The sequence below is a fragment of the Camelus bactrianus genome, chromosome 26 (assembly GCF_048773025.1).
Source record: "Camelus bactrianus isolate YW-2024 breed Bactrian camel chromosome 26, ASM4877302v1, whole genome shotgun sequence".
Lineage (NCBI taxonomy): Eukaryota > Metazoa > Chordata > Mammalia > Artiodactyla > Camelidae > Camelus > Camelus bactrianus.
Window position 1 is genome coordinate 8296385 of NC_133564.1, and position 17525 is coordinate 8313909.

General features: G+C 46.9%; 1 protein-coding gene across 1 annotated transcript in view; it reads right to left on the reverse strand.

Moving 5' to 3' along the window:
• CSMD1 (CUB and Sushi multiple domains 1) overlaps positions 1 to 17525 on the reverse strand; it is a 1327842-nt gene that overhangs the window by 169073 nt on the left and 1141244 nt on the right. Inside the window, exons 24-25 of the mRNA XM_074353379.1 lie at positions 10502 to 10693; positions 9919 to 10045 (exon numbers count right to left, since the gene is read on the reverse strand). Coding sequence (XP_074209480.1) covers positions 9919 to 10045; positions 10502 to 10693 — 319 coding nt within the window. The remainder of the gene's footprint in view (positions 1 to 9918; positions 10046 to 10501; positions 10694 to 17525) is intronic.

The following is a 17525-nucleotide window of genomic DNA, read 5'->3' on the forward strand; positions in this document are numbered from 1 at the left end:
GCCCTCTTCTCACTGATATTCTCACAACCTTCCACGCACGTGTGCGTTTGTGGCCCCCAGACAACCTGCAGTACGATTTTGTGTGTTTACAACAATTGCATCATGGACGGCATTCTGGCCTCGATGTCGACATCTATTTCAAAGTTGCTCTTCACGCTCAGCATTAGGTGAATCCCTATAAACTGGAAGACGTAGGTTTGTTAACGCTCCTCAAGCATGCGCACACGTTTCACTCGCCTAGTCCCCTGCCAAAAAGCAGCTGGAGTCTGCGTTTTATTATGACAAACGGTGCTCATCTTGGGGTCTCTCTAGGCTCAAAAGGGAAACCGCCAAGCTGTTCTCGGTGCGGCTGTAACTCCTTACAGTCTCACAACCAAGAACAGGCGGCTCTGTGTGGTCACCTCTCTTCCAGCGACGACACCGTCAGACTGTGACAGCTGTCAGGAGAGGGAATCCGATGGTTGTGCGTGGGGTCTTATTTAAATTATATTCCCCTGAATACCTGCGAGGCTGAACATCCTCTGTGCATCTGAGGCCTTCCCCTTTCTATACAGTTCAGCAATCCCATAGCATTTATTGAGCGCCGACTGTGTACCAGGCACTTGTTCAGGAATCGTGGACACGTCAGTGAACTAAGCCTTCATGGAGCTCACATGGTAATGGGGGAGATGAACAAAAAGACGCAACCACAGAAAACAATTTGAACTGCAGGTTAGTGGGCGGTAAACGCCCCGAGGATAGAAACAGCAGAGCAGACTAAGGAGCTGGGCGGGGCGGGGGCGGGGTTCCTGTGTTAACTGGGCGGTGCGTCAACCCATGATGGCGAGGAGAGGTTTGGGCAGAGGCCTGAAGGAGGTGAAGGGGTTTGTATATTTGACGAGACGGAAGATGGAAAAGCCTGCACGGAGGCACGCCCTCAGGTCTGGGAACATCCAGGCAGCCAGGGTGACCAGAGCTGAGGGGGGCCGGATGAGGAAGCGCTGAGACCAGAGAAGGAGGGTAGTGGATGCGGGGGCAGAGGGGGCAAGCAAAACACAGGGCTCTGCAGGCTATTTTGAAGATTTGGGCTTTCACCTGGCGATATAGCAACGCGGCATTTTCAGGGAAGCAGTCACCTCCCCTGTGGTTTGAAGAATTGCTGTGCACTTGTGCTGACAGCAGGCGGCCGAGGGAAAGGCGGAGCCGGGAAGCAGAGGCCGGTGCTCAGACGAGCTCGGCAGGGGAGCCAATGAGGGGCTGTCAGATTCTGGGCACATTTTGAAGGTGGGGAGACAGGACTGAGGTAATTTTTCTTAATATATAGATGGGATTAATTATAGAGTTCAGCTCTTAATTTTTATTTTTTTTTTTTTCTTGTTCTTTGATATGAAGGTAATTTTAGCCTCATTAAATCAATCAGACCATTTCCTTTCTTTTCTTTTGACTGGAAGCTTTTTTCCAATTTAATGGTATAATATAATCTATTATTTTCTTAGATTTTCTACAAATTAGCCACGTTGTAGGTCTCGTCTGTCCATGGATCAGTCACTCGGTGCTCCTGTATTTTACCCTAATGGGTCAGCTATCCTTCTACTGATGATACTTTCTCAAGCATCAGTTTTGGGATTTGAGGCTTAATTGTTTCTTCCATTAATTTCTTTCACTGTATTTGCTGTTTTCCCATTCTACTTCTTTAAACTTACTCTGACACTACTTTTCAAATTCCATTAGCTGGAAGCTTAACGTGCTGATTTTCGAGCGATCGTCTTTTTCTAACACGCGCATTCAGGCTGTACAGGTCACAGTTAGCTCTTAATCCCGCGTCTTTCATTTTCGAAATGAAGTATGTGAACTTCCTTGCTGTGTGTATGAGGACTGCCTCTGTTCTGCTTTGTTCAGGACATGGAGTAGCAATGACAGTGATTCTCTATTTTATTGATATTTGATGTATTCCTAGTTTGTGATCATGTTTACACATGTTTCATATTTACTTGAACAGAAAGTGCAAGTTCTGGCTGAAATAGCAATTGCGTGTTCAAATCCTCTGTCAACTTACTAATTTGTTACCTGTTTGATGTATGAGTCATAAAGAGCTGTAAGAGGTGTGCTGTGCCATTTCCAACCTCTCCATATGATTTAGAGGGTTTTTGTATTAAACTATGTTCTTAGCTGAATACAGGTTTCTCCTAGCTGTCATGTATTCCTGGTAAATACAGATCCCTAAGCAAATGGCAGTGTTCTGTGTGTTAACAATATTGCCAAAAGGGGCCTCTGAAGCCAGGAGAGTGGCTATCCTTAAGACCGGGTAGACTGAACGGAGCGCAGAAGGCACGTCTTGGGTGTTGATCTGGCTCCTGGCCACACGGGTGTTCTTTTATCATCCGTGGAGTCTTTTGTGCCTGTTACATGTTAATGAGACACTTACACAGACAAAGACTCACCCTGGTGCTGTAAGTTCTGCCATTTTGAAAAATACCTTGTGAATTCAATAACAAAAATGATATAACAAAATTTAAATATAGATAAAGAAATGGCCATTTTTCATTAAAAAAAATACTGAAAGTCAATATGCAGACACCATACCACTAAGTAGGGAAAAGAAGTATTAAATTTTAAAAGTATCATCCTTAAGGAACTATTAGTCATTTCAGACACAGGCATGCAAGAAGGAAAAATACACTTTCCAATGCACAGTGTCACAAGCTCTAAGAGATGTGAACAAAGTGACAGGTGAACACGGGAGGGGGTGCGTGTAATCCTGCCTCAGGACGTCTGGGGAGGGTCTTGCCAGCAGAGAGAAGTAAGGAGGGATAACTCAGTAAAGAGGACGAGGCAGAAAGTAACGAAACAAATGCACTCATTGATATGTTAACACGGTGAAAATATAAAGGTTACAAACAAATATAACAAATAAAACGATGTAAAGATTTTCTTCCCTACCCGATTGGCCTAGTTTATATACACGTTATCCAGTTTCAATGAGAAGGTTGAGACTCTGCCTTTTCATACACTGTTGGAGGCCGAATCTACTCTTCTTAAATACTGGGAGGCGGCAGCACTGCGGATCACAGTGAAAAGCTGAAAACAACCCGAATGCCCCAACAGGGTGTAGTTTAAATAAATTATGGTACATTCAGGCAATGGAATCTTCTTCAACGACTAAACAGAATGAGCTGGGATTCCAGGTGAGGACATAAAACTTAGACCATATTTACTGACTGAGGAGAAAACCTTCAGGGGAAGATGAAGGCTTGATACTATTATTCAAAAATAATTACACAAGTAGATAAACAGATAAATCAAATTGTGCCTTATTTGTGTTTGCATAAAGAAATTACAAGAATAAATACCAAAATTTAAGTGGTTATCTTTCACATCTAAGGTTACAGCAAACCACTTTTCAGGCTTTTTATCTTTCTACGACTCTTCTCCAGTGTTTCAAAAATTGGGAAAATAAATAACTTTGAGTGTCATGATGACGAACTTGAGTGTACTCTGCACATAATGAGCTGATAAAATATGTATGTTTTTGAAGTGGGCAAGCGAAATGATCAGCTTTGTTTTATAGAAATATTTGTATTAAGACACAAACAATGTTTTAACCATTTGACCCAGAAAGAATTTTCCTAGGAAATTATTCTAAGGTGTTCATTACAAACAGAAGCAAAGCTTTACTGACAAAATTATTTGCCATATGATTACGTATAATGTTGAAAATCAGAAATGATGTAAATAACTGAGAGACAGTATTTAAGTCTGGGCACATGTCCACGTAGAATCTGCTCAGACGCGCACGTCACGCGTCAGCATGCTAACCATGGGGACTGGTACAGGGATGATGACCGCCTTTGTTTGCACACTTTTGAAATTATCTATATATGTTCATTTTTCAACCATATGAAATCAGTATTTTAAATTAAAACCTATGTTCCTTGGAGTGGGAGTGGTGGATGAGAGAGGAAGAGAGAAAGCGAGAAAGCCCTCGCAGACGGTCAGATGACAGGGGTCGCAAACCAGGGCGGGGCAGCAGCTGGGGGCACCGTGGCCCCGGCGGCTTCACTGAGATGTGTGATCACTTGCGTGTGAGAGGGCCCGAAGCCTGTGGTACAAACAGTTCCGCCTGGGTGTCTCGATAAGCAGGGAGAACCGTACGCAGATGACACGACCAGCAGGAAGGATGTTCAGGACAGAAATGTTGATGTCCAGAGAAGAAAGCTGATTATTTTTAGATGAAATACTAAGAATGAAATTCCTGTTGTGGGGCTGACATTCTAACTGGGCCCCCGATGTTGAGAAGAGGAATCTGGAGGTGAGGCCACAAGGAGAAATTGGGGGGGGGGGGTGTGGCGCGCAGGTCAAGAGGGCGCTGTGAGGGCCGCGGTGGGCTCGGAGACCTGACACACAGCTCTCGTGCTGGAGTGTGACGGACGCGCCGTCGGAGGTGAGCCTAGGGAGGCCCGCGCGCCAGGCTGGGGGGCGTCACAGCTCTGGCTGAGGAGCTCGCGTCTGCCGGCTGGCCGGGGTGGGGGGTGGTGCTGAGAGCCTGCAGAGGGGAAAGGACGGATCTGGGAGGCTGGGGGAGGAGATTACAGCAAGAGCAGACCAGTGGGCCACAGACAAGAAGGAAAGCCAAACGAGCGCAGCGCTGTCCAGGCTCTGGCTCCTGTGCAGCTACTTCTTTCTCGGGGCCCGTGATGAAGAGATTTAGTGTAATTCCCCCAAAGCATACTGTGAGACTTATGTTAACGCCTGGTGGGCTTATTTTTTTAATTTGGGAAATTACTGGAGACTGGGGAAGGGGACAAGGGAGAGCAGAAGATAATCTCCAGCCATTTGGAGGAAGACAGGCACGAACAGAAGCAGGAATGAAAAAGTAGGAAGAGGCTCGGGGGGGTAACCATCACCGTCGTGACACGGGCATGTCTGCAGTGCACCTGTGAGGGGTCCAGCGTCTCTGCAGCAGCGGCAGAGCCAGCGCCCCCAGCGTCAGCCGTTTCTCCTGAACGCCACTGACGTGTGATTAGAACCTCACTTCCAAGTGTTACTGCTTTTCAATTCTTCCTGCACTTCCATCTTTGCTGGCCAGTCCTTTTTTGATTATCCATTTCTATAAACTGTCGAGTGGGTTTATTCCTGGGAGACAAGGAGCGGTCTGCACGTGGCCTGAGTACAGATGCCTGGCGAGCAATCACCCCCGGAAGGTACGTGACCAGGAACTGGCTGTGATGTGCGTCCTTGTTTACGCAGTGACTTGGGAACTGAAGGACTAAAAGAGAGGTTCGTCCCTTGGGCAATTCCACACCGTAAATCTACAGAGTAACTGCAGTCCCACCTGCTGTGGGGGGCCCGTGCTGTGTGGCTGAACGTGGCGGAGGGGACTAGAGCTGTGCTTATCAGCATCTCACCCGTGAGGGATGTCCGCAGTTCTCTGTCCTCTCACACACTCTCCAAGGGACCAGTGAGCTTCCCTAAGCCTGGCAGCTGCTCCCACAGCCCCAGGCTGAGGAGGACGCGGTCCAGCCCCAGACCTGGGGCCGACTCTGAAGCCCACGGCTCTCCTTCCTTTGGCTGGCTGAAATTCCCCCACCTGGTCACTTCCTCACACTGTCCACCAAACGACGCGGGCTACCCCACTGTGGTCTTACGAGGAAAGGGACATTGGAGATGCCCTGATCCCCTGGCCCCAAGCCTCTCTGTCTTGTCAGCATGAGACTCCTGCTCAGGCTCCCAACACATTTACTGTGTCTGGACCTCAGGGCTGGAGAGAAGTGTCCAGCGGAAGGGGCTCTTTGCCTAGTGTTTTCCTCTCGAGTCTGTTGCACAGGGACCTTGAAGGCTGGTCAAAAACAAATTAAAATATCCCTAGATCTCCAAACCAGATCTGCCCGTCACCTCTTGACAGCCAGCACGGCCACAACCTGCACTTCACCTCCTGTAAAAGTCCACACAGGACGTTCTGACAATCCTGATACGTCTCTGATTCACCTGTGATGTTTCCAATACTCCTGAGCCTTCCTAAGAGATTTCCCCTCAACTCTTCCTCCAAATGCAATTTCCTGGGAACAATCAGGATCAGAAATACTTTCAAAGTGAGTTTTCCAGACAATCACACTTGCAGAAAAGCAAGTAAAGCCAGGGAACAATATACACATAGGATTACATGAAGCACGGCCCTGACGTGCTCATGGACGGTGTCTGCACTGCTGTTTCCTTTACAGTGTCAACTACAGCTGTGTTTGCTCAGCAGTGAGATGCGCTGGATTTCCTAGAGACATGCTCACGTGTAACACTTAACGTGGCTAAATTTACTGCAGTGTCTTGTGGTTAGACTTTTAACTAAGTCTAGTTCAGGTAACTGCTTTGTAGTATATGTGTTAAAATTATAAACCTCTTCCAGATCCAAGTGCCCCATAACAATAACTATTTTGGGCTCTTCTGTTACCTTCAACAAAAAGCTACAGCAGCATGCAATCAGAAATTGCTCCAGGCCTCAAGGGAATCAAAACGGCCCAGTAAAAATCTGCCTCAAGTGTTGAAACCAGACCTTTTACAGTTTCAGAGAGCCTGTTGCTTATTCATTCTTTAAGAACGAAAAACATTGCCATTAAAGAAAAATCATAATAGAATGTATAGCAATAAATCTCACTTATATTAAAATGTTTAATACTTATATTAATCCCTAGACTCATATGTAAATGACTGATGGAATTCTCAGCTTCAGCACACAGTGTCGTTGATACTGGCTGTGACAGCAGGGGAACAACCAGGACAGCAAAGGAGCCGGTGGACACCAAGGCTAAGGCCACGCCCTGTGCTCCCAGTGTCGGCACCGCCGTCGGCCTGGAACTGTCCGTCATGTGCCTCTGAGCGTGTCGTTTTCCAGACTGCCATCCAAAAATCGCACATATTTTCTTAACGAAGAGAAATCACCAGAAACATTTTGGAAGGAAGTTGAATACTGGTTGATTAAATTAAGTGCTGATGCTCGCCTCTGAACTTCCTTATTCCGAAGGGCTTTATGCCTTAAATTAAAAAGATCTGTTTACAAACTGGGTCCTTTGAAAGATACGTGTGAGAAGAAAGAACTTCTCTGAACAGCGAATCGGTGTAGGCAGCATCTTTCTTTTTTTTTTTAGACTACTAATGGTTAAATGTCAAAGTAAATTCATAAAACAAAAGTTGTACATTTTTTATTACTTCAGCTCATTCTTTGTTAATTTCTTTTCTCTTTCTTATTAAAATTAGTATTAGGTTCACCTGCAAAGAGTAAATTTATCACTTGGTTTGCATTTAGAGGAAGATGTGTTTATTCTAACTCTTGGGAAATAAACATAAGGGGACACATAAGAAATAGAAAAATTTGAAATCTTCCTAAAAGGAAATATATCCTGTTTATGGAAAGACATGTCATGAATCACAGGTGATTCCTAGGATTTTTCAGAATCAAAACCAGTATAATGGCTTTTATATTATTCAGATCAAGCATTCAGGAATTCAAAGGTAACAAGTCACACTGAATTTTATTTAGCTCATTGGAAAGTGACTGCATTGATTTTTGTGAAAAAGGCAAACTCTTAAATTCTGTTATTCAAACATGCCTTATTCGTGTCCCAATAGATCCATAATTACCTAATTAATAATTTATCCTAAGGACACAAATTCATTTTTAAATGAACTATGAAATCACATTTTTGCATTATTCGCTTGCTCTAAGTTTCTTCCCTTGCTCTTCGTGCACAGCAAGAATGTTTCGCTTGCAGGGTTTGAAAGTGGTAACAGTCTGTGCCCTGTCACTTTAACTCACTCCCAAGATGTTAATGCAATTAAACTTGAAGAAAGTCTGGTGAATTTCAGAGACTTTCATCTGACAAGAAACAGAGCGTCAAGGATGGAACAGGCAGGTCCTCTCACTCCTCATCAACCCATTTTATTTTACGTAAGTTCTGAAGTTGCAGCAGGTAAGTTTATGAGTGTTTAATACACTTTGCTAAGTTTGCTAGGGTGCCTTTTGTGAATAAGAACAAAACCAGCTCACGAATGATTTCATACATGCACCTGCCCCAGAAAGAGGTTTCTGTTTTGGCCTCTCACTGCCCGCCTCTTTGCGTGTTTAAAGGATCTGAGTTGCTGGGATTCCTTCGGTCTTTGGTGGACGCGACAACTCAGGGAAGGGGGAAAGGACCAGAGACACACGGTTTAAGGCTGTTGGGAGCAGGGGAAGGGGCGGGGTAGCTGGAACAGAGGTTTTAAAAAATCAACTTTGTTAGGAGATTTCAAAAGAACTACAATGAAAGAGGAGAGCTAATGAGAGGAGAAAAGGGATTGTAAGAGATATTGCTAAAGGATGTATGTTCTCTTCTTGTTCATCAAGGTCTGTAACTGAAAACAATTTAGTTTGAAATTACTCTTTCGCTTTATGTATTGTGGTTTTGACCCAGCCTTCTGACTGGCAAATGGAGAACTTACTTTAAAAAATTAATTTTTGTTGGTTTACTTATTAATTTAAAAAATTACCATAGTTTAGAACTATCAACTGAAATAGAACAATACTTTCTGTTGAAGTGCTTGCACAGGTTTCTGTGACTTTCCATGATTCTCTTCTGTGTATGTAACTGTAGACAGGAATGCGTTCTCAGTTGCCCTCAGACTCATTTTAGTGCATCATTAAGTGACCATGTGCTCCTCCCACTTCTGCTGGCAGGCAACCTGTTCTGTTGACTGATTTTCTTCCCATTAAGGGGTGGAGTATATTTCTCCAAACCTTATCTCACTGCTGAGACCTGCTTTGGCAGATGGTACAAGAGCAAACGGGAAGAAAGAAGTTTGAAAAGTTTGCCATTTCTTACTGCTGGGAGCCTTCCACTGTGATTAGTTTCCTGAAGGAACAGAACCTGGTATGGAGAGTCCTCAGCTTTTAACCAACCAGCTGAGGCCCCCACACCTGAATGAGGCCCTTCTAACCACCACCCCAGCCAATCAGAATGGCCCAGGAAACCCACAGAGTCATGAGCACATAAATAATCGTTTTCAGCAACAAAGTTTCAGGGACCAGCTTGTTATGCAGCAAAAGCTGACTGATAACACTCACTTTCTTTTTATCTTCACCATAGATGGCTTAACACCGGAGTGAGCACGTGAGCCAACAAAATATTTGTCCACTTGTTTACATTTTCATCTTTCACCCAGAAGCATAAATCTAATCATGGTGACATAGGAAGGGGGGGGGGCACAGCCATTCAAGGGATAACACAGCAATTAACACCAGAATGGCGAAAGATTCAACCCCTAGTAGGCCTTGAGGCTCACGATGGTGGGAGATTTACCTTCTAGTAGATCTTGAACTTCATTATATGCCCATTGTAATATATTAACATGGTGAATAACACGCCCACAGGCACCATGGCAGTCCCAAGGCTGGCCACAAAAGACCAAGGAGTGGGAAATGGCCAACTTCCTGGGAATCCCAGTGCCTTCCCCAGGGTAGTCAGACTGGTCCTTCCACTTATTAGCATATGAAGCCACCAAGCCCATAAAAACTGGCAACACAGTGCCTCCCCACTGCCCCTTCTCTCTCCCCCTCTTCAGAGACGGCCCTCACTCTGTCTGTGGAGTGTGTACCTCCTTTGACTCTAATCTGAGCACCCAACCTCCACACCTCATGGCCTTTCTCTTGCCTTTTGAAACAGCCTACGCTCTATGTAGTATGTATCTCTCTAAATAAATCTGCCTTTACTTGCTCTTGAATTCTTTCCTGCGCGAAGCCAAGGACCCACATTTGGCGGGGCACCTCCTAGGGGCTCCACCGAGGCCTGGGACACGGCCCTCCTCATGCCCCACACCTGTTTTTCCTGCACCAATGGATAATAATAGATTTGTCTCCACTAGAGGAATAAAAGGCATGCTTCTGTTCTCAGTCCCTGAGCCCAGCGGGGTGAGTACCTGATGGTCCTCCCCGGGTCCGCCTCCACGACCCAGGTACAGTGCAGGTTGTTGTCGTAGGGAGCCGGGTAACCAGGAGACAGGATGCGCCCTGACGCAGCGGCATGGATCTGCCCGCCACATTCCGCTGCAAAAAAGGAAACCACGGGGAGTTTACCCCAGGAGTCAGAGGCTTCACTAGTACTACTTTTAAAAGTGCAAACCATCCCGTCTGTGTTGTGTGCACAGGGAACAATCACAGCTGTCTGTCTGTCCCCACCACTTCCTTCCCTTCCTGGTTCGCCAGCATTATCTTGGTGGCAGGCGGGGTCCCCGTGAAATCAAAGAGAATAAAACAGTGACACACCGTGTTATAATTCTAATAACAATCTGGTAACGTGGTCCCAGTAAAACAGCACTAGGAAATTTGTCTTTTCTACGTTAAAAAACCCACAAATCTTAGGAACACATAAAAACCCACACTGGAGAAAGAGCAGCAGAGGCCCCCCCACCCCTCCTCCAGTAAGAACGGCGTCAGAACCCCGGGCCCCCCTGCGCTCAGCCCTGCTTCTGCCAGGAGGTCGGGGCTGGTGTCCAAGCTCACCCACGCAGGAGGGCAGCGGTCTGTCCCACACCCGCCGGTCACCGCTCAGACAGGTCAGGGTGTCCCCGCCGTGCATGGTGTAGCCCGGGTTACAGCTGTACAGGACCGCCGTGTCGGTGAAGTGGCCTTCGTCCCGGATCCTATAGCCGTAGTTAGGGATTCCCGGGTCCTCACATTTCACCAGGTCAAAACCTGTGAGACAGGAGGGGGTAAGGGGGAGTCACAGTGTTAGCCGTACAGAAGGATGAAGCCGGCCAGCCTGTCGCATGTCCCCCGAAGGGCGGCTGGAAGAGCAGACCGTGAATTTAAAAAGGGGGAAATACGTGTGGTCTGGATCTGGTTTGCCTGCTGACCGCTGCTGCTTCTGGGGGTGTGAGCACTTCATCTGTCCCTCTCTACTGATATTCCTACAAGAAGAATCTTCTTTCCAAAGAGTTGCAGCCAGCACTCTGGGGTCTGCAGTGAGCCTCCTGTAAGCCTCCCCTGTCACCACGTCCCTCTTTGTCACACTCAGGACCTTCCAGGAGGAGGCGCCACCCCTGCCTGCCACCAGGTGCTTTTCAGAGTCTATTCTGCCAGCTCCCCACCTCCAAGCTGACATCTGCCAAAACTTCCAGATCTCAAGCTCTGCAGGAAACTCAGCCCTCCTGCCCCGCGCTGCCACCCGCCGTGCTCCTGCGGGCCAGGCTTAGGGGCTCGGGAGCGCTCCCGCACAGCGGAAACTCCAGGAGTGAAGCATCATCGCGACTTCACCAAGCCAAGCTTGGAGACTCAAAGATGACGGAAACGAAGCCTCAGCTTCTGCGGTCCCGAGAGCTGCACAGCTTTGACATGAGGCACCGATTCAGGGCCACCCCTGACACGCACCTCTCCTCACGTCGTGACGCCAATCTCGACCATTTGAAAAGGAGCTGGCAACCTGAGGGGCCCCACGGTTATTTCTATTTCCACCGAACTTCGACCTCTTCCTTTTCACAAAACGGATAAAAACTCAAAGAAAAAAAAGTGTGGTTTTGCTAAGCCCGCCTGCCAAATTCGCATTCTGAATGCTTTCCACTGAGGAAAATACACCCTTAAACTCACAATATCACTTTACCCTGGTAATCTCCACATAAGCAAGACCGAGTCCTGCAGGTTGGGACCGAGCGCGGGCGGGCGGGGGGGAGACTGCTCATCTGGTAATTCACATGCAGTTGCCAAGAAAAGTTTCCTTCTTTCAAATGTCCTTCTGTAAGGTGTCCGTCTTCACCAACCACGCCTTTACAACCGTAACTCTGTTCATCTATTTAAGAGACACGAATCACTGTAATGCAAGACGCCTAAGGAGACAGCACAGCAGGATGCCAGCTCCAGGGCAAAACCAGGGGGCAGTTTCGAAGTCCCCACGAAGGGGAAGCCGGAATGAAGGGAGAGGGTCCCGGTCACACACAGCTTCAGGGCCTGCGCAAACACCTGACAGCTCTGGTCTGGTCCCAACACAGCTGGGAAAGGAAGCCATTAAGCCCTGAGCTCGCTTACACAGCCGTCGTCGCTCACGTGTGGTAAAAGGCCTGCGGGGGACTCGGCCCTGGCCTCTCCCTCTACAGAAGGAAGAAAGGAGAGTCTCTCCTGCTGTTGTGTCCCTGGTGCTGGGCTGGGAGGAGACAGCACCTGAGCAGCGCCCTGGAAAGCACGGCTGCACAGGGTAACAGGAACAGGAGACAGCCCCCGGCTGGAGCGGAGTGACCAGCTGGGAGGCGACAGCCAGAGTAGGGCTCAGCTAATAATAGTAACAACAGTGATCAACTTCCAGAGCGTTTCAGCATCTCGAAGTCAAAGCAGCTACCTGAGTGTCAAAGGCCTGTGGAACGTAAAGCTGGAAATACGCAGTAGACAAAATCCAGGTCTAAAAGTTGTAAGTGAAAAGAGTCAGACATCCAGCCCTTTTGTCTGCACCCCTGTGACAAGGAACCTGGGGACGTGGGACCCGCAGGACAGCGGCCAGCCTTGAACGCTGGTGGGGCCACACGGGTCCCACCAGCACAGAACGGGGCCCGTGCTGGCAGGCCCAGGGCACAGCTGCCACCTGTTGTCCTGCTGGAATTCACACCCCCCGTGACCCAGCGTTCTGATTTTTCAAGAAGCACCAGGAATCTGGATTTCTTAAGTTTATAAAATGCTTGTTGAATGAGTAAGTATTTTGAAAGTAGATGTTTAAAATCCAGGATTAGACTGTGAAAGCTAGATGTAAATAACTTTGAAAGAATTGGGCGATTTATCAGTTTTGGGTGAAGGCTGAGACTTGAAATTCAGAAAAGTCACCATGATCCCGTCTAATGATTTAAGACTGAGCTTTGAAACACACAGATCTTCTCAGGATGATTAAGGGCCGGACAAAGAAACAGTCCGGCTGACTTGTCCGAGACCTTTCCTTCTGACAGTAAATTATGTCCTGGTTACACGTAAGAGTTCTGATATGAGAGATGGTCCTCGCTGGAGATTGATGCCTGTGTGGATAAAGCACCAACATCGATCTTTCTGGGGATGTACGTGCTGTCTCATCAGCTCACAGCCATCGACTCTGCAGACAGACACCACAGGGATGCCCTCTGTGTTCAGAGAGCACGGCTTCAAAGTCTTCAACCAACTAAGCTGTCAAAGGCGTAAAGCCCCCAAATTTGTTCATATTAAAATTAGCTTGAAGAAACGTTTTCCTCTGCCCCCAAAACTTGCATTAAAACCTTTTTGGACAAAGGTAGGAAGAAACATTAAAAAACAAACAAGCAAACAGAATGTACCAATAAAAGTGTCTACTAAACTTTACTTGGGTTGAATTATTGGAGAAATACCTGCTTTATTGATTTTTCTACCACTCGATCCTGGAAGATTTTTTTTTTAAACCACGTCCTGCCACGCAGAGAAGTTGAGCGGAGCTACTTACAACAGGGCGGCTCCTCTCTCCTCCACCAGCTTCCCTGCTTTGCTTACAATGCCTTCCGGGCTTTGCAGAAGGTCAGGTGAGTCCTTGAGGGTTTCCACCCTTGACCCCTAAGTGCCTGAGGCTTCTAGGCCTACCTGATGCCCCGACATGAAAATATTCCTCTTCTCTGTCAGAAAGTTGAAAAGTATTTGCTTAACATTTTTATCATCTTGATATTCTCAAGTTCAGTTTTCCCATTTCAACTCAGTGAAGACAGTTTTGTTTGCTCAAAGCTTCTCACAAGATTTAATAATTCACGCAAAGTCACAGACAGAATTATAGCCATTTCTTCCTAGAAAAGGAATTCAATGAGCACCCTGAAAGGACAAGAAGAGACCTGCAGAAACCCCGAATTTCTGTTTCTTGTTGCCTGTGCTGTGAACCAGTTTGACTCTTGGATTCGTAGCCCATCCACACGCACTGGGTACATTACCCACTCTGACGCTTCTCTCTCTGCAAACTGAACGAGACTCATCTCGGCTGAGCTCTGCTTGCTACGGGGTTAGGGCGTCATGTTGTCATCATCTCTTGGAAATGTCAGCACTGCTTTTAAACACTGGTGAAATAAGTTGAATTGATGCATGATAGCGGAATTCTTCAATGACACTACAAAGTTCTGTGATGTAGATTATCTGTCTGTTTCAGGGAAAAGATTTTTCTGTGGCTTATTTTAAAAAGTATCTAAAAGTATTTTCTTAGATTTATATTTAGATCTAAAAGATAGTTCTCCATTCTGATTTGAATCTAAAAGACTTCAGAATGATCACTCTTAAGGTGCTCAAGAGTGATGACTTTAAAACTACAGAGAAGGTACCCTTTTCTGCCTTATAGCCACTAGTCTGCAATAAGTCAGTGTACAAATACTGCTTCTCTGCATTTACTTTATGCTGCAGAACCTTTAAAATGACTAAATCAAGTTATTTGTGTCAAAACATTACCTATTATGAGTTGCAATCTTGTCTAAATCTATTTGGTAACTCTAATTCTTTCTGTTTTCCAGTGATTTCTTTCTGAGTCACAAAAGCTGAAAAGATGCTTTGAACAAAATGTTCCAGTCAAAATAAGCTCCAGACATCAGGCTGACGATTACTTCTCCGTCTCCGCTGTAGTAATTACCCAGTCTTCATGTTTTTAAGGGTTAAATCCTGTATCTCTTCAGTCTAACAAAGTATCAGTGCTATTCGTTTTTATCTTCCAAATCAAGCACTTCTGTTTGAAAAGAAGCTGCTGTGGATTTAACCCATTTCATACACCCAGGGTGAAACCTGAAGGTCCCAGCCACGTGCGTTTCTTCGACCTCCATCCAGGTGACTCTTGAGAAAGTACCTGCACGCTCCGGTGAGCTCTGAGCTCGTGGTTGATGAAGAACCTCCGACATCTTCTCCTCTGAACGACGGATAAAGCCTCACGTGTTTACAGAAACCTCTTATCTCATAACTTTACCTAAGACTTACTTCAGTCTGAATAGCGTGCTTTTAAAGTAATGTAAAGTCGCCGTGTGCCAAAGCAACCGCTCCCCGGCGCCACTGAGAGGAGAACTCTGCTGGACAGTTGAAGACCCTCTCGTCACCTCCCTGAATTCACAGTCATCGAGAAGGAAGTGTGGCTCAGGAGGACACTGCTTAGGCTAATTTTTGTGCTTCACCTGAGGAGTAACGTGCATTAACAATGAATTTCCCAAAATATCTGACTGACTCGTGTTTTTAAACACAACCTTCATGACTCGAGAATGAAGTTCTGGGTGTGGGGGTGTGTGTGTGCATGTTCCATTTTTAAACTACTATCTGTTAAGTTGTGCATCTAAGTTGTGTGTTTAGCTATGGCTGTTACTGGTTTCAAATTGATGCTGTGGTCAACTACCTTCTTTTCATTTAATGCACTTCCTGTCCCCATGTGCTAAGTCTCATTACTGCTGCTTTTGTTCTGTGACTACATGAGCAGCCCCCACGGAAAGACGCTCTGAAGCCCCCATGTAGCACTACCCACCAGGACGGGAAGCTTAAGAGAGCTCAGAGCTTCCCAGCTCCTGAGTGAGAAAAAAAAAAAAAAAAAAAAAAAAAAACCTGTAAAAGTCCAGAATGAATACTGGATAACCAAAGAAATCATCGATTTTTCTGGAACCATGCTGGTTTCTACCCAACATGTCAGTGAGCTATCATAAAGCAAGGTAGTCATGGCTAAGAATTCCAGGAGACAATCTTGAAACGTTGTATAATTCTGAATATTATAAAACTCCCAAGCAAACCTTTCATGCTGAGCACCCTCTGACCTGGGGCAGAGCCGCCCAGCGACCCCGACTGCTCCCCCAGCCCAGGCTGGAGGAACTCCTAGCGCCCACCGCCTCCCTGCTCCCCAGCACCGCACACCCGCGTGTCCGTGTCAAGGGCGTTTAACGCTGAGGGTTTGCACCCGCACAGACATGGACGGATGATGGCGTTTCACCCTGAATCGGTTGTTAAACACGTCCGATGGTGGATGCTGTTCTAACTCTCATACTGAGGGAAGAACTTACAGTCAGTGCATTGTCTAAATTTTCAAACATATTTACTGTCCCTTCTGAGCCAAGTGGTATAGGACTCCTTATCTTCCACAGTCTAGTTAATTACCCAGATAAGAAAACAAATAATTTAAAAACAGCATGATAAATGCTACAGTGGGGTTCCTGTGAAGGTTGAGAAAGGCCCACAAGGAGGCAGGAGGGTTGGGATAAGAGCTGGGCTGGCCCAGGAGGACAGGGCATCGGTGGCGATAACACCAGACGGAGAGACTCCAGATAAAGGCTCCACAGATGCGGGGGAGTTCGGCAGAATGCAGTGCATCCTGGGTGCACAGGGCAGTTTCCAGGAGCGTCTGCACCTGCTGAAGCTTCATTTAAGTGTGCGGAGGTGGAGGGGGATAGGGCTGAAGCGCGAGTGGTTACGGGCAAGGCTGGGAAGGGCTGGATGGGAGCCTGGGGAGCTGGGACCGATTCAGCATGTCCCGGGGCCGGGAGCAAAGGCGTCGGCCCCGGCAGTGACCAAGTGCATGTGTGTCTCAGAGGGACAGTCAGCGGCAACGTGCGGTTTGGGCTGGAGTGAGAGACATGGCAGGAAAACCGGGAAGACGTTTATTTAGTGATGAAAGCTAGGTTGTGGCAGGGGATGCGTGGCAGTGGAAGAAATAAGATTACGTGTGCGCAGACACTGCATCAGGCAAACGGAGCTCGAGAGACGCGTGGAAGCAGAGAGACGGTCTGTGACGCGAGCGAAGGAAGGAGAAGGAACGAGCTCGTGTCAGAGATGTGAGGCAGGGAACGAAGCAGCAGCATCACCGCCTCGTGACACCAGCGCCACCGCGTCACAGCGCCCGTGCACTAATCCCGGAAAACAGGGCAACCCTTCGTCAGCAACGTCTCCTGTGACACGGCTAAACACAGGCACGTTTTGCAGCAGTTCGGGACAAGAACAGCACCGGGCATAGAGAGAGCTCACTGTGCAGCAGAGAAATCAGGCCAAGTGACAAACAGCAGCAGACTGCGGTGCGCCGCCAAGCGCGAGGAGCACGGAACACCGTCCACGTCGGCACAGTCGTGGCAAGAGCGCGTTTCTAGTCTCCGCTCCTCTGGGTCCTGTTTTCTATCAGCTTTTCTGTTTTTCTTGATTGTGCCTGTTTCACTATATCCACTTCTTTTTATATCGGAGGTGAAGAGCAGGCCATGTGCAGAACTTGCTGACACGAACGTCTGTGGTGCTCTGTAAGCGCGGCTCCTTCCGTCCTACAGAACGAGCCGCAAGTTGTCCCGTGAATGTCGGCGCTCGTCCGACATGACTCCTCTGTATGTTCAGACTTTCCATGTCTTTTATACCTTTCAGTTTTAAGCAAAAATGCTGACATAAAAACTGTTACTCTGATTGTAAATCTAAGCTGTTAATACTGTTCTCTTAAAACGTATTTTTCATCATGGTTTCTACCTGACAATGAAGGTAGTAAATTATACAGAGCAGCTCAGTCTAGTGGTGTTTCACTTTTATTCATGAAATATATTTAAAAGTATAATTTCCCAATTTTTAGCCCACTAGATTAGTG